The sequence below is a fragment of the Phocoena sinus genome, chromosome 6 (assembly GCF_008692025.1).
Source record: "Phocoena sinus isolate mPhoSin1 chromosome 6, mPhoSin1.pri, whole genome shotgun sequence".
Taxonomy (NCBI): Eukaryota; Metazoa; Chordata; class Mammalia; order Artiodactyla; family Phocoenidae; genus Phocoena; species Phocoena sinus.
Window position 1 is genome coordinate 62,692,243 of NC_045768.1, and position 18,291 is coordinate 62,710,533.

Consider the following 18,291-nt stretch of genomic DNA (forward strand, 5'->3'; position numbering starts at 1 on the left):
GACAAAATTCAACACCCATTTATGATAAAAACCCTGCAGGAAGTAGGCATAGAGGGAACTTTCCTCAACATAATAAAGACCATATTTGACAAGCCCACAGCAAACATCATCCTCAATGGTGAAAAACTGAAAGCATTTCCACTAAGATCAGGAAAAAGACAAGGTTGCCCACTCTCACCACTCTTATTCAACATAGTTGTGGAAGTTTTAGCCACAGCAATCAGAGAAGAAAAGGAAATAAAAGGAATCCAAACCAGAAAAGAAGAAGTAAAGCTGTCACTGTTTGCACATGACATGATACTACTATACATAGAGAATCCTAAAGATGCTACCAGAAAACTACTAGAGCTAATCAATGAATTTGGTAAAGTTTCAGGATGTAAAATTAATGCACAGAAATCTCTGGCATTCCTATACACTAATGATGAAAAATCTGAAAGTGAAATCAAGAAAACACTCCCATTTACCACTGCAACAAAAAGAATAAAATACCTAGGAATAAACCTATCTAAGGAGACAAAAGACCTGTATGCAGAAAATTATAAGACACTGATGAAAGAAATTAAAGATGATACAAATAGATGGAGAGATATACCATTTTCTTGGATGGGAAGAATCAACATTGTGAAAATGACTCTACTACCCAAAGCGATCTACAGATTCAATGCAATCCCTATCAAACTACCACTGGCATTTTTCTCAGAACTAGAACAAAAAATTTCACAATTTGTATGGAAACACAAAAGACCCCGAATAGCCAAAGCAATCTTGAGAACGAAAAACGGAGCTGGGGGAATCAGGCTCCCTGACTTCAGACTATACTACAAAGCTACAGTAATCAAGACAGTATGGTACTGGCACAAAAGCAGAAAGATAGATCAATGGAACAGGATAGAAAGCCCAGAGATAAACCCACGCACATATGGACACCTTATCTTTGATAAAGGTGGCAGAAATGTACAGTGGAGAAAGGACAGCCTCTTCAATAAGTGGTGCTGGGAAATCTGGACAGGTACATGTAAAAGTATGAAATTAGATCACTCCCTAACACCATAAACAAAAATAAGCTCAAAATGGATTAAAGACCTAAATGTAAGGTCAGAAACTATCAAACTCTTAGAGGAAAACATAGGCAGAACATTCTAGGACATAAATCACAGCAAGAGCCTTTCTGACCCACCACCTAGAGAAATGGAAATAAAAACAAAAATAAACAAATGGGACCTAATGAAACTTCAAAGCTTTTGCACAGCAAAGGAAACCATAAACAAGACCAAAAGACAACCCTCAGAATGGGAGAAAATATTTGCAAATGAAGCAACTGACAAAGGATTAATTTCCAAAATTTACAAGCAGCTCATGCAGCTCAGTAACAAAAGAACAAACAACCCCATCCAAAAACGGGCAGAAGACCTAAATAGACATTTCTCCTAAGAAGATATACAGACTGCCAACTAGCACATGAAAGAATGCTTAACATCATTAATCATTAGAGAAATGCAAATCAAAACTACAATGAGATATCATCTCACCCCAGTCAGAATGGCCATCATCAAAAAATCTAGAAACGATAAATGCTGGAGAGGGTGTGGAGAAAAGAGAACACTCTTGCACTGCTGGTGGGAATGTGAATTGGTTCAGCCACTATGGAGGTTCCTTAAAAAACTACAAACAGAACTACCATATGACCCAGCAATCCCACTACTGGGCATATACCCTGAGAAAACCAAAATTCAAAAAGAGTCATGTACCAAAATGTTCATTGCAGCTCTATTTACAATAGCCTGGTGATGGAAACAACCTAAGTGCTCATCATCGGATGAATGCATAAAAAAGATGTGGCACATATATACAATGGAATATTACTCAGCCATAAAAAGAAACGAAATTTAGCTATTTGTTATGAGGTGGATAGATCTAGAGTCTGTCATACAGAGTGCAGTAAGTCAGAAAGAAAAAGACAAATACCGTATGATAACACATATTTATGGAAGTTAAGAAAAAAAAAATGTCATGAAGAACCTAGGGGTAAGATAGGAATAAAGACACAGACCTACTGAAGAATGGACTTGAGGATATGGGGAGGGGGAAGGGTGAGCTGTGACAGGGCGAGAGAGAGTCATGGACATATAAACACTAACAAACGTAAGGTAGATAGCTAGTGGGAAGCAGCCGCATGGCACAGGGATATCTGCTCGGTGCTTTGTGACCGCCTGGAGGGGTGAGATAGGGAGGGTGGGAGGGAGGGAGATGCAAGAGGGAAGAGATATGGGGACATATGTATATGTATAACTGATTCACTTTGTTATAAAGCAGAAACTAACACACCATTGTAGAGCAATTATACCCCAATAAAGATGTTTAAAAAAAAAAAATATTATGCTACAAGTACAGGCAAAGGCAGGCAGATAAACCAAAAGGAGAAAGAGAGAGAGAAAGTGAGAGTAAGAGAGCCTGAAAACAGATCCCAATAATGTAAGAATTAAGAATATGAGGAAGGAAAAAAAAAAAAAAAAGAATATGAGGAAGGGTAGCATTTCAAATCATTGGAGAAAATATAGATAAATGAAAGTAACAAAAAAAAATACAAAAAGGAAATACAGATGAACACCTCCAAAATCTTTTAATGGGTAAGTAGACATTATAAAGTAAAAATTACTAGAAATGTCTCTGTAAAAATGTTAAATTCCTGTCAGGCAAAGGGTTAACATCTTTAAAGAGCTTTATAAAAATGAATGTGGCCTTTTCACAAAGATGGCGCCGAAAGCGAAAAAGGAAGTCCCTGACCGTCCCAAAGCCGAAGCCAAAGCAAAGGCTTTGAAGGCCAAGAAAGCAGTGTTGAATGGCATACACAGCCACAAAGAAAAGAAGATCCGGACGTCACCCACCTTCCGACGGCCCAAAACACTGCGGCTCAGGAGGCAGCCCAAATATCCTCGGAAGAGCGCCCCTAGGAGAAACAAGCTTGACCACTATGCCATCATCAAGCTCCCCCTCACCACCGAGTCACCCATGAAGAAAACAAAAGACACACTGGTGTTCATTGTGGATGTCAAGGCCAACAAGCACCAGATTAAACAGGCTGTGAAGAAGCTCTATGACATTGACGTGGCTAAGGTCAACACCCTGATCAGCCCCTTGTATGGAGTATGGACTTCTGAGGAAACATCAGCTGTCCTGCCTCTAGAACTTAAGGGGCCTGATGGAGAGAAGAAGGCATACGTTCGACTGGCTCCTGACTATGACGCTTTGGATGTTGCCAACAAAATTGGGATCATCTAAACTGAGTCCAGCTGACTAATTCTAAATATAAAAGTTTTCACTATTAAAAAAAATGAATGTGTCAATAATTGATCAAACAATTCACAAAAGAAGAAATGTAGATAGAAAATCAATGTGAGAACTGTTCAAAATCTCTGGTGATTTAAGTGAAACTGAAAACAGTATCTGGCCTTTTTCTTTTTCTCATGACTGAATTGGTAAAATGGAAGAACAAATAAGGAAGGGAGAAAAGGAGGAGTGGGGAAAGAGAAAGAGGGAGGGGAGGAAAAGGAAGGAAGGGAAGAAGGAGGGAAAAAAGGAGAAAGAGAAGAATATATGATGGAAAGGAAGAGGAGAAGAAAGGAAAATTACTACCCAGTGTCAGTCAGGGTATTTTAAAATGAAATGTCCTACAATGTTAAGGGCCGTAGAAAGTGACACAAGATGTCTGGGGCAAAATTTAGCAGCCCACACAGTATATTTCATACGTATTAATTCCTCTAAGAATTAATGCTACAGAAATCAAGTTTTGTTACAGCACTATGTATGTGGGGAAAAAGTTGTAAGTAATCTAAATGACAAATTCGAAAAGATAGTTAAGTAAATAATAATAGTTAAGTAAATAATAATATACACATATGAGTTGCAGCCTTTTAATATAATGCTATTAAAGAATAACAAAAGCTGTTCAAGATATATCATTTAGTGGGAAAGCTAATACTAATATGCTTAGAAATAACTGCATATCCCATTTGATAGTGTACATTTTTGTATTATATGTATATGAAATTGCTAACAGTGATTATTATTGAATGAAACAGTCTGGCTGATTTTTCTACTCTTCACTTATATATATTTTCTATAAATTATTTGCTATTCAAATTTTAGGCAAAAAATAAAGTTGTCCTATAGGTTTTGGCAAACCATCAACAGACTGTGTGCATACACTTTAAGTTTTGTTTAATGTTTTTATCTTAGCTAACAATATTTTCTCTACAAATAATGCATTCTGATTTTTATAGCTCAAAGTTTCTAAAAGTTGGAATGTAATATTTTAGCCAGATATCCACCCTAGAGATATAACTGAAATTACATATAAGTATTTGTTTTTTACTAAAAGTGGCATTTTATAGCAATTAATAATAACAATAATGACAAAAGCTGATATTTATTGAGTATACCATGTACTTGTCCATATATTTTCACAAGTTTATAAAGTATAACTTCATTTTATTCATTCAATCTGATTTCCTATCAATAATTATTTTAAAATACAACTTTTTTTCTCAGTAAAAATATTGGATTCCCAAATATTATAAAGTTACACTTAAGAGCTGAGGAAGCAACCTGTGTCCATCAACAGATGAATGGATAAAGAAGACGTGGCACATATATACAATGGAATATTACTCAGCCATAAAAAGAAATGAAATTGAGTTATTTGTAGTGAGGTGCATGGACCTAGAGTCTGTCATACAGAGTGAAGTCAGAAAGAGAAAACAAATACCGTATGCTAACACATATACACGGAATCTAAAAAAAAATTGGTCATGAAGAACCTAGGGGCAGGATGGGAATAAAGACACAGACCTACTAGAGAATGGACTTGAGGACACGGGGAGGGGGAAGGGTAAGCTGGGACAAAGTGAGAGAGTGGCATGGACATATATACACTACCAAATGTAAAACCGATAGCTGGTGGGAAGCAGCCACACAGCACAGGGAGATCAGCTCGGTGCTTTGTACCCACCTAGAGGGGTGGGATAGGGAGGGTGGGAGGGAGGGAGACACAAGAGGGAAGAGAGATGGAGATATATGTATATGTATAGCTGATTCACTTTGTTATAAAGCAGAAACTAACACACCATTGTAAAGCAATTACATTCCAACAAAGATGTTAAAAAAAAAGAGAGAAGATCCAAAAAAAAAAAAAAAACAAAAAAAAAAGAGCTGAGGAACTTTTAAAGAGAAAATAAGTTATCAGTAAGATTAGCACTCAAAATACTACAGAGATACTCATAATACTATCAATAATAAACTGGAGCTACATTTAAAAAGGCCAAAGAAGAAATGCCAGCCAAGGAAAAGAAAGAATATCATATACTAATCCATCATATACTAGTCATATACATCATATAATCTATATACTAAACATCATATATTAATCCATTTCCCCTTTCCTCACAAGGTGGTCTCCCTCTAAAATTAGTACTTCCAAAATACATACTTTACAATTCAATGAAGATTTTCAGTACCCTTAAAATCCCTATGCACTTCCAACCATAGTTTTTTAAGAAGATGCTTCCCCTGCCACTTCAGCTCAAAGGCCTCTTTCCATGAATCTTTGCAGAGCAGCAAATAACTATATATTTGTTCTAGCATCCTTGGATGGTAGTACTTGAAGCTCATAGAGAAAGTTTACTAAAATGCCAGATGCTTGGTTTACAATATATATAAACCATAGCCATGCCTGAAATCTGCATATAGAGTGACTAGTCACTAGTACTAACGGGTTAAAACTTAACTTTCATTCAATATTGTCAAATGATGAGGATATGTCTGTGAGATAATTTTTTACCACAGTCTGTCCTATTAGGGTCTACATATTCTTCTAGTCAAGAAGTTAGTAAATATTTCAGCAGCAAAGGTCTTTTTGAGAAAATAATGAAAATGTGGAAACAATCACCATAAAAATATACTGCATCACTGAGAAATGGGCTAGGATGAAACAGAAAATCCAAAACTTAAAAGAGATAGAAGATCATTTTTCTTTCATGTGATAGTCTTTAGATAAGCTGTCCAGGGATAATTTGGCATCTACATGGAGTTAGGGAGCCAAGCCAGTTCTATCTTGTGGTTTTACTGGGCACAGCTTTCATTTCTAAGACCTCTCATGGCCCCAGGAAGTTTGAGCTCCTGCCATTTTGTCTATATGCTAGCCAGCAGGAGGGGAGGAAGGATAAAGAAGGATATCCTCTACTCTTTTAAAGGCACATCACAGAGTTTTCATCTTACTTCTACTAACATTTCATTGGCTGAAATGTATGATCACACCAACCGCAAGAGAGGCTGGGAAATCTAAGGAAGATTAGGAGGGTGGATACTAAGAGACCACCAGCAGACTCTGCCATGTGCACTGCATGCACACTCACACATTTTGCACTCAAATTCAGGTGGTTTATGAAGCCCTCCTTCTGAAGCCTATCCCAAGAATCTGTCACATAGATCCAATGTCAAAAATCCCTGCTCACAGGATGAAAACTCCCATAGTCTAGGCTGCTGGGCTTATGACATGATATATGACCTTGTTGGGTCGCTCCCCATAGTAGAGAGCCCTGACAAATAGAAGATCTACGGTGATTATACGGAACATCTATAGGTAACTGACGTTTATTTTCTGACTTTCATTTTATCTTACATGGCAAGAATTCAGCCTCCCTAAAAAATCCTTCTCATTTATTTCTAGGAGAATACAGGACATGTTTCACATGTATCTGCCACCAAGTCTTCTCAGCTATTTCCTGATGATTGCCTTTTCTTCCCCCTCCCATCTCAGCTTTTTTTTTTGGCTGTGTTGGGTCTTTTCCTTGATGTGTGCGGGCTTTCTCTAGTTGTAGCAATCAGGGGCTACTCTTCGTTGCGGTGCGCGGGCTTCACACTGCGGTGGTTTCTCTTGTTGCGGGGCACGGGGTCTAAGTGTGTGGGTTTCAGTAGTTGTGGCTCGCAGGCTCAGTAGTTGTGACTCGCGGGCTCTAGAGCGCAGGCTCAGTAGTTGTGGCGCATGGGCTTAGTTGGTCTGCGGCATGTGGGATCTTCCCGGACCAGGGCTCGAACCTGTGTCCCCTGCATTGGCAGGTGGATTCTTAGCCACTGCGCCACCAGGAAAGTCCCCCATCTCAGTTTTTGTTTTGATTTCTCCCTCCCAGAAATCACAATTTCAAGCCTCTGGCATGAAAAGCTGCTTGAAGGGGCTTTTCTACTGTCTCTGTGGCAAATAGCTTTTTATAGAAGTTCTAGGGATTTGGAAACTAATCTAGGGAAAAGATCTGGCCATGACGTGGTAGTAGCACACACAAACTTTAGCTTTGGTATGTCTGCCTATAGGGGAGTCCAGAGGCTATGGGCGGAGGCCTGGGGGTGTGGAGAGGTTGGGGGAGGTAGAGGGGGTGGAAGTGTCACTACCCAGAGGGGAGGAAGGCAAGGGAACTTCCCCAGGAAGAGGAAGATTAGAGAGAGGGCTTAAATATCTAGGTGATGTCACTCAGCAGGACAGCAGGGAGTCTCTGCATCAGAGAACTTTGAAGGGCAGCAGGGTCTTGGGGCCTTATAACTACAGTAGTTCTTCTCAATAGGTAATAGCTATCAAGATGAGGTTTCACAGGGCACGCAAACAAGCAGGCTCTAAGAAGCTAAAATTTTACTTGTTTGGACTATATTTAAAACAATTGTACGTGTAAAATTCTGAGTTTGGCATCAGTGGGCTTTCGAGCTAATGAACTAATGGTTCCAGCCTGCAGCGAGGAAATAACCTTAGGGACCAATACACAGAGGCCATCTTTGGCTCATTTGTACAGCACTTTTCAACCTCACAATAGACAATGACTGCTGAAAACCGCCCTTGCCACTTGTTGACTGATTAAAAATGCACCACCTTTATTCGGCGGACATTCTTAGGACTTCAAGCTCAGGAGACAGCATCTCAGATAATGCTAAGAAAACTGTTCCGAAGAGGAAGGGTGCGGAGCCATGATATATAGTAGCTTTTGCAACAACACCAGGTAGTCAGAACAACAGACTACTGTTAATAAAAGAAAACTAGACATTTCAAGTTAAGGAATTTAGCAATTTTCTATGTATGGGAAGACGCAAGAGTGGGCTCACTGAAATCTTTCCTTTCATATGCACCTCAACTATCTGGGACCAGTATCCTATGTTTTCACATCCTGAGTTTCCTCAAGCTACACCTTACTGAACAGTTAATGAGCTAAAGTCTCTAAGTGTCCAAATGGAGAAGAGTTCTTTGCAGTCCTCAGTCTATTCATGTCACCTGGTGCCCTGGGGAGAAACAGGGAGAACGCTGATTGAAGAAGAGGCTTGTGCAAACTTGTGGCTTACCGCACAGTTCAGGCTGGAACCCACAGGCAGAAGGTCTGGCAGCTTGGATACCAGTCTCCTAGTCTCTGAATAGCTCATGGAGACGTATGACTGGGGAAAGCACAGTCATGTGCCCTTGGACTTTAGGAAAGGGACCTTGTGCCTTGCCACTTTCTCTTTCTCTAGTGGCTCTGACCAAGCATGTGTGGAAAGAACAGTCTTAGCAGCAAGCTACAGTCCATTCTCTCTCTTTCCTGGAGAATGCCTTGGGAAAGAAAGATGGCCTGATGAATATAAAACTTGGTATCGTGTTCACTATAGCAAACAATGGCATCTGATAAATCTAAAATAGAAGGACAAATTTCAAGAGAAGCTGATTAAATGCCAAAGGGCTTACAAATGAAGGGTTTTCACCTGCATTTCTGAAACCCATGAAAAGAATGCTAAAATCGACCATTAAGAAAAAGGAACAAAATTATTTGATAAAGATTTGTATGCTGGTAAAACGAAACGTACATTACAGTGAATGAAATGACATAGGAAGCTTGCATATGTTTCTAGGTTGATAATAACGTCCTGGTCTACTTTTTGAAAAATACTTTTATCAATTTACAAATGATTCTTTCCATGAGCTTTCATAGAGCATTCTGATAATTTAGTCATGCATCTTGAGTACAAAGTTATACAATTATTTTTAAAATGTTTCTTCTATTTGAGGATAACTGTATATTTATTCTGCCACAATCTATTTACTGATTCTGAATTTAGATGTACTATTTTGGAGAGATAGGCATCTGGTATAGGATTTAAATTATACCTTTATTTTCTTTATCTGGAGATGTGAAGCCTTGTACAACCTTGGAGACTAACAGGGGCCAGAAATTTTTAGGAGTTATAAATAGAGGAAGAAAGTTATTTCGAGTAATATATACAGATATATTTCTGATAATCTTTTGAGAAGAAAAGATCGCACTCTCACTTTTTTAGACATTCAAGGGAAGTTCTATTGATGTCTTGACTGCCCATCTTATATTAGGCCAAAATAGAAATCTCATGGTGAAAACAGGTAGACATGCAATGCAATATGAACTAGAAAAGTAAAGTATAGCTTATAGTTGACAGCACGGGTTGGCATTAAATAATATATAAGTTTGCATAGGTATTCTTTTCAATTGTCACTGCTGTGCTGCCAGTAACTTTTCAAGTGCTGAAATATTTCCCTAAATTTTTTTTCAGATACTTTCTGTCTTCTAGGTGCCCTAAATATATAGGTAGTTACTTAGGATGAGATTATTTTAAAATAAGCACAGATAGAAATGCTATTCACCACAAATAATCTTTAGCCAAGCCTTCATGCCGAAAAATTCCATGTCTTCAATTATTTAGATAACCTTCCAGGCTTTTTTTTTTTTTTTTTTTTTTTTGCGGTACGCGGGCCTCTCACCGCTGTGGCCTCTCCCGTTGCGGAGCACAGGCTCCAGACGCGCAGGCTCAGCGACCATGGCTCACGGGCCCAGCCGCTCCGCGGCATGTGGGATCTTCCCGGACCCGCGCACGAACCCGTAACCCCTGCATCGGCAGGCGGACTCTCAACCACTGCGCCACCAGGGAAGCCCTGCCAGGCTTATTTTACACATATTGGCTCACTAAATGCTAGTTAAAGAAGTACTCCATACACTAGCCTGTGCGTTCTTTGATGTCAGGGACCATGTCCTCTTCAATCTTCCCCATCGCAACACTTAGCACAGTGACTGGCTTCTAGCAGTATTCAATAAACATGATATCACGTGCAAGGCTGAAAAAACACATGATCAATGTAAGCTCTGTGACAACAGGGAATAGTCTCCTGTGTCATTTACACAGAACAGAGCTGGGAAAAATAAATATTTTCTAAACGAATGAATGAAGTTGCATTAATTATTTGTATATTCGGAAGTTAAGTTCAAAGATCTAAGCACTTTGGTCTCAGAATTCTTTTCCATCTCCCTATAATTAAAATTGGCAGCTGGAATTTTGAAAGAAATATAATTTACTAGAGAAAGGTGAGCTGCTCACATCAACTTAAAGACCCCAAATTACATAAATTTTCAATATCTTCTGTCATTGGGTAAGAAAAATATATACAACTCGCAAGTTCACGGATGAGAAAGTGGTGAGAATACAGAATTCAAAAGTGCTAAATAAGTGATACTCCAAACTCCCAGCTGCCAGACAGAAATGATATGCAATTAATCTAATAAGGTCCATCCATAGTCCAATGCTAATAATTAAAATTGTAAAGGTCCACTGTATTGAAACAGAACCTTGATCTCAGAGTAATTTTCTCTGGACTTCAGGTCACTCCAGCACTGAATTATAAGTGGTGTTTCCATTTTCTCATTACTATATATAAACTCTTATTGCAATGAAAGTATCTCCCAGACACTTTACATAGTACTGACCATCTTTATATTAGTAAAGGAATCACCAAAGATAAATATTCAAACCAATAATGTTTATATTTATTTAATCAGTGTAAGAAAAGACTTTAGTGGACAAAAGTACTGAAAATGATGATTAAGTCAATGCCATCTTAAATATTTCTGGTTTGGCTTTATTTTCCCTATCCTTAATTATCGCATAGGAAAGCATCAGCTGTGTTGTTTCCCTCTCTGTATTTGGTTACATGTTTTTTCATATCATTTTTATAACTTTGTGCACAGAAATGTTAATCTCAGAAACGTTTCCATTTCTACATATACCTAGCACTGTTCCTCACATCACTAATGGTGCTGAAACTAGGGCATGATCTAATTTCTGCCAATTCATCTAAACAATAAGCTTTTAGAATATCATATAGTCACTGATTCATTCATTTATTCAACACTCAATAACTAATGATGTTTCAGATATTGTGAAAGGTACAATCAGGAACAACAGAACAGAGCTCTTCGATGACAGTTGTGGTAAGTATCACAGAAGTGAGAGTCCTGGCCGCTATGAACACAGATAACAGAAAGTGATCAGAGACTTCCATGAGAAAAAAAGAACACAGAGCTGGGAGTTAATATGAGCATAGAGGTAGTAGGAAGAGCACTTTGGTAGAGGGAAGCAAAAAGGACATATTCTCCATCACAGGAGGAGTATGTCATTGCCAAGGAAGTGAAGGGAAGTCAGCGTTGCTGGAGCACAGAGAATATGGAAGAAGGTGGGAAGATGTTAGATGTTCTCCAAGATTCACTTTCCTTTCTTTCTCCTCAGAAGCTAGATCATATTTTTCAGTCACTCTCAGAGCCAGCTTTGGTAATATGGCTGAAACTGGTCCATGGAATGTAAGGGTATATAATCTGTGCTATTTCCAGGTCAAAGATTTTAAGAAGAGATTGTATCCCTTCAGGTTCTCTTTCTCCTTCTCCTAGTTGGATGAAGATGAGGACACGGTTTTGGTACGGGTACATCTACAAGAAAATAGGGGCTGGGTCTGTAAATGAATGAATATGGGGAAAAGGCTGTCCAATCAGCATAGCTGCTTTGAACTTTTATAAGTGAGAAATACATTTTACTAACTTAATACATTATACATTTTGGTGTTACTTGTTACTGAAATTTAGCTTAATATAACTAATACAGAAAATATGCATCTTGATGTGAGTTATTATCATTACAAAACTGAAATACATGGCATTGAGTGGAAATCGACGACATATTTTGCCAAAAAGCTAGAGACCCATGTTATGCAGTAATAAACCATATGATTAAATGTTGCCTACAATAATTAGGAAGGCAGACTGTACCTACAGAGCCTCTAATTTTAGGGAAAGCTACTAGAAGGAATTACATTTTAGTGCTTGCCCTTGGTTTCTTTTTCTTTGTAAGAAGGTATTTAAAGAACAAGGTGAGGTCAGGCAAGGAATTTCTGGTTTGCAAACGGAAATAAAGAGGAATAGGATGTGGCCAGAAATTTGTATACTCACATGGTGTTACTGCTTCTGAGGATTCCAGAGTAGGAAAGAAGACTAGAAATGTGAGCAGCAAAGACCCATTAAGACTTCTCAGTTTTATAAGGGAACTCAGTTCTGTGGCAAACATAGACAAAGGGTAGAGCCCTGTATGGTCAGACCACTCAAGATGGCTGTTCTCTTGCTCTCTGTACATCCCCCCTCAACCAGTGCCTGGTTCACCTACACCCTACTCACATGACTGACCTTCCTACATACTTGCCCCAGGCCTCAGCTAATGTCTGTTCTAGCTTTAGATCAGAACTCTCTACTCTGCTTATCAAAGAGTTGATGAGGGGCCTGTCCCTCTGCTGGTTTCCCTGGCTGACATCAATTCCCCCTATAATTGCTAACCTCCCCTTGCCCCTGGGAGCAAAGACTGCCGCCCCGTCCTGCCCCACCATCTGCCATACATGGTGGGGTATTGCTTCAAGACCTTGCTTCAGACATATAAGCTTCCTATATCCATTAAACCATTGATGTCCCCATTGCTGACTCAGGGCTCTTTCTTTGGTCTTGAAGCTGGGCAAGCACAGGCCTTGCAGGCCTGCAGGGTGCAGCCCAACAAGCCCAAATCTATAGCTTTAGTCACAAGGTAGTCATCAATGAACCGACAAGGGAAAGGCATCAGAGGAGGAAGCAAAGAAATAAAGCAGGTTTAATCTAGGAAAGAACTTTATGTGGAGGTGACTGGAATCAAATGGATTAGATATCTAAAATGTTTTTGAGAAACTTCCCTGGGGAAAAGTAAAGTCTAGAACATCCTTTGACTGTTTGATCTGTAAAACAATCCTTGAACTCCAAGCAGTACATGAGCAAGAAGTAGGATGCATAAGCCCCCAAAGCAGACTCACTCGTCAGTTCTCAACTTACACGTTCATGGTGGAAAACAGACAAGGACAAATTGTCCGGAAGCTGGGACTCCCACAGAATACATCCTACCTCTAGTCAAGGAAATGACTCCACTGCCAAAGCTGGAGGCTTTCACATTGCCTGCCCAAGAGGTTTCCATCACTGGTATAGCTAAGTGACTGGTGTTATGTTTCATACTGTTGTGTATGTATGTCTTTGCAATAATGCTGTCTTTGCTCTATCATTATAAATTGGTAGTTTGGGTGGTGGGGGGCAGGGACAAATAACTTTGATTGACTACAGGTCACCAGACTATAAGGAAATGCAACCCTAATAAATGGACAGAATCATGCATCTTCAAGTCATCTTAAACTCTGATGTAGATGCAAACATTCTACACACATTCAATGTGACTTCAGGTTATCACCTTTCAGGATGTGATAAATGTGTTCATATTTGACAAGGAGACTAAAAATTATATTTGGTGATTAGAAAGCACCAAAAAGTGAGAAAAATATCACTATTGTCAGTGACTTTATGCGCTCACCAAAATCCATTTCCTCCTTTTTCTTGAGAGTGTCCTGAGCTGCATCTCCCAACCTCCTTTGTAGTGACTTGTGCCCACATGGCTGAGTTCTTAAGGGGAGGTGAACAGAAGTGATATGAGCCTTATACAGACCAAAGCCTTTATAAAAAATTTATGTCCCCTCCAAACAGATGTGTCCCTTCCACAGCTGGATGAAGATGTCAGTAAGGCCTTTGGGAAAGGCAATGTCACAAGAAGTAAAAAGCATGAATCCCTGAATCACTGCATGGAGGACAGCCACCTTCTGACCATGAATACCCACCTTGGTGGGTTAAGTAAATGAAAACTAATATCCAATATAATTGAGGCATTATACATTTTTAGTCTTTTTTTTTAACAGTAGTTTATCCTGTCATGACTAACATGGGGACATAGTGACACCCAAAAATGAGACTAGAAAGGAGAGAAACCATGAGGGGCTCACAGAGTAAAATGACCATATGTCCCAGTTTGCCTGGGAGAATCTGAATTTGAGTTCATCATCCCTGAGTCCCATCCACTTCAACTTTATCCCAGATTTTTCATTTTTAATGAAACATTATTATTAACATTTGCACCAACATAAGCTCTGGTGGGTTTGAAAAACTTACACCTTGTACTTCTGCCATGTGTCTAGTACTGCGCGAGAAGCCTAGATAATTAACAATCTCCTTTTAACACCTATTAAAACCTGAAATATAACCAGCAATAAGTAGGAAGTGTGTGCCACACCAATTCCAGATATAATGCAAGTCTTCCTTACAAGGACACTACACAAGGCGTTTACTGATAAAATGAGGTGTGCTCAGTCAAAGCAGGGAGGGAAAGCTACCTCAGTCTGGTCTGATGGAGTAAACACTTTAACACTGCCACCCATGTCTGGCATTTACTATATCAACCCTTTACGTGATGACCCATGCTACAACCTATGAAATGCATGAAACTACCAAGAAGCCAGTTGAGAAGATCAGTGGGAACTGTGGGAAATTTATAAATGAGGAAACATACTAACACGTTAGAAAAAGGCTGAGCGGATCTGCTAAGCCTCACAGGAAAACTAATCTGAACCTTCTTGCTACAGTGGTTATGTCATTTATTTTATAGCATCAACCTACAACTATTTTGTTGTTGTTTGCTAACACATTTTTTCCCCAATAAACTCTTTGGCAGTACTGGAGTTAAAATGACATGATTAATAAAAAAATATTAAGTATTGAGTCTGTGTTACCAACACAAAATATGGTTCTGACTTGCCCATCGAAAATGGGGCTGTGATGATACCACTGACCCAAGGAAACCACAAAATGCAAATCTGAGGAAACATCAGCAGCTATTCCAGAAGTTAGCTATTTAGAGAAGACTGTACCTGAAGACCACGATGTAACACATGCTGCAGTAGAAGGTGTATTCATATATCGCTCTGTGAAGCATAATGTTTCATTTAGATCAAGTCACAATTCATATAAGTTTTCACGTTTTTAATTTCAAGTTTCCATCTGCATTTTACAAAGATGAAGAAGAAAACTGTAAATGTGTCGACGCCATTAGCAAAAGAAAAAGTATTTTGAAGAGTTAAATGAGGCCAGTTTTATCTAATGTTATCAGGTGCTTCAAATAAAATGTCAGTTTTCTAATTCAATAATGATGTGATAGTTTTCATCCAATACAGGGAAACAAAATAAAGCTTTTCAGAATTTGATTCTTTCGAAAGTGACTCCATCAGCCATTGTTATGGATGCTATTTAAATTCAGATTAAAAGTTTAACATTGAAGATAAAATGATAAAAACACAAATTTTGGTGGAGCATGACACCTTGCTCACGTACTGCTCAGATTCCAAGGCTTGATTTATAGCTCAAAGAGTCAAAGGGTGTTCTAGACGTTTTTTTCCCAGTGAAGTTCCTCAAAAATATGTTAGGCATCTGGTCCATTTGATTCTAGTCATCTCCACATACTAATAACTAAAGTACTCTCAAATTAATCTAAGTCCATTGACTAAGTCAATGGAAGAGTTGGCAGTCCAAAATATTGGATTCTGGCACTTTCGAAGACCAATTGTAACCTGCCATCGCCAGTAGACTGGGGAAATAGTAAAGCCACTGCCTAGGAAAGGGGACCCTCCTCACAGGCTTGCTCAAAGACCAGCAAGAAGCTGCCTTCTTTCCCTCCTGCCATGAGCATACGCAAGCTTTCCCCTAGGCCAGGGTATCATCTTAGGGAAAAGAAAGGGGGAGTCAATCATGAGAGAAGAAAAAAGAGGGGGCTGAGCTTTGAATATATGAAATGTTTACCTGCAAAATATCAAACATTGAAGTAGCAAGTTTAAAGTATGTCTTGCTCTCCATCTGTGCAAGTGGGAACTTCAGAGCAATGTGAGAAGTGATAGAATATAAACTATGAAATACTTTCACACTAAATGCCGTGTGTTAAACTACACACGCAAGTATATCATTCACATAACTCTCCACACATAACTCTCCAGAATAAAGGTTACCACCAGTCTACCCCTGCATAACCTGTGCCAGGGCCAGGTAAGTCATTATGCTTCCTACTCAATTTTACATAATCAGTGAGTGGCAGAGCCATTCTCAAACCTATCTGTTTGGTATCCAAGCCTTTCATTTTCCACCATTTCACACAACTTCCCAACAATGACATTGGTGAACTAGCTGAACCAAAACTGTTGAAGCATAACTATTCCATATGGCCCTTGGGTTGAAACAGCTGCTGACCAGTACTACAACTCGTTTTCATATAATTTTTCTTCAATAACTCTTACAGGAAAAAAAAAATAATTTGCTCTCCATGTACCTAGGTCTCTCTCACTGCACACTTTTATTAGTCATCAATCATTCTAACTTCTAAACTTTTACATCATTTTCTTGAAATCATTCCTTTTGCCCATCCTGTTGGTCACTAATTCATCTTTCAGCAATCAAGTAGGGCTGTCAAATTTCTACTAAAAATATTCTAAGCATGTGGTCTAACCAATCATTTTCCTATAGCATGACATAGGCCTGTGTTAGGCTGCCTGTATTCCAGAAACGACTTAGTGAAATGTGCTACCACCAACCACACTCTAGTGTGAAATTTCAAAGTAGCCCCTCATACCCTTAACAGCAGCCTAGGAAATATCTCAATAAATAGCCCATTTTCAAATGACATCCATTCTCTTCCACCCTTTTGATTCATCCATAATGCTGTAACATATTTTTGCCTTCCTATGCCTAGTAAATCTTAAGATTCTCTAAGGCCAGAGAATTTGAATTATTCAATGTTGTGTTGTATTTTCTACACCACGGCTGTCACTATCACAACCACCACCACTACCACTCTATATTCGTGATTTATATAGAGTAGCCTCTTCACAGTTCTTGGTGTTACTCCCTTTATTTCTAGTCTGATCAGTTACTCCCTTTAATTCTAACCTCAAACATGTAGTAATGTTCTTCCCTTGCCAAGAATGATCTCTTTCCTGTACACCTACTCAAATAACATGCATCAAAATTAGGGTCCCAGGTCAGACTACAGAACCCAAAACATGATTTTTAACATTTCACTTACTTGACGCCAAAATCATATACAGTTCATCTTGAGATAAAAATGCAGACACTTCATTGAAAAATTAACATGTTATGTAAATATGAAGTCAACAAAACTTAGTGACTTTTTACTTTACAACTCTATACTGTCAATCACTCTTCTATCACTGAACAATAAACATATTGACATAGCTGTTCCAAAGAATATAATGTATGTATAGTAGAATTAGTAGCTTTCTTAGCTTAGATAGCTCTCAAATCATAAGCACTTAACAATCAGTTGCCCATTGTCCATGATGTGTAATGAGGTTTTTAGTTATGTATACTTCCTGCTTTGTTACCTTTCATATAAGCTTATTAGTAAATTTTGAATGTAGACTTTATAATAGAAATGGAAATATTTAATTAACAAAGAGCTTCAAGCTTGAATTTTTACAGATTTTTTTTTTAAGAGAGAAAAAGGAAAATGGAAACAATAGAAAAGAAGCACCTCTGGATAACCTCTGGATAGAGATTTCCAGTATGACCTTAGCTAGAACATTTACAATTTACTTCAACTTTTCATATCTAAGCTGGGAGTTGTTGTTGTTTTGTTTGCTTTGTCTTTACGAGGGGTTTTTGAATTTGTTACTTCAATAGCTTACTGTTACTTTTCCTTGAATCCGAGGGTCACAAATGAATCCAAAATTTTGTATAATGCTGAGATTTTATTTCTCTGCAGATGCTTTTTGAATATTGTGCCTTTAAATGGGAGGATTGATGGAAATTTTAAATTATAATAAAAATAAAAACTTATCAAGTCTCAAACAGACATATGCCTTGCTGCATAAATTTCAAGGTCAAGAGGAAGTAGTAGGATATTATCTATCTTTCCACCTTTATAACCTTGATGTTTTTTCCTGTGCATGACCATGTATTGAATCTGAGTTGCTCTTGACTTTAAAATCTGAATGATCACACATGTAGCTAGCTTTTAAGATTAGTTTGTTTTGATGTTTTC

General features: G+C 38.5%; 1 protein-coding gene across 1 annotated transcript; it reads left to right on the forward strand.

Annotated features, from left to right (window-relative positions):
- The first annotated feature begins 2,754 nt into the window (after nt 1-2,754).
- On the forward strand, nt 2,755-3,335 carry LOC116755717 (60S ribosomal protein L23a-like). Its single transcript, XM_032635569.1, has 2 exons — nt 2,755-3,147; nt 3,196-3,335. The coding sequence occupies exons 1-2, from the start codon at nt 2,755-2,757 to the stop codon at nt 3,280-3,282; spliced, it is 480 nt and encodes a 159-aa protein (XP_032491460.1). The 3' UTR covers nt 3,283-3,335.
- Nucleotides 3,336-18,291: the final 14,956 nt, after the last annotated feature.

Excerpts from the sequence above, each read along its gene's own strand:
- LOC116755717 (XM_032635569.1), top strand. The coding sequence starts at position 2,755 with ATGGCGCCGAAAGCGAAAAAGGAAGTCCCTGACCGTCCCAAAGCCGAA. Across the intron at positions 3,148-3,195 it reads TGATCAGCCCCTTGTATGGA|GGGCCTGATGGAGAGAAGAA; the intron begins GTATGGACTTCT and ends CTAGAACTTAAG.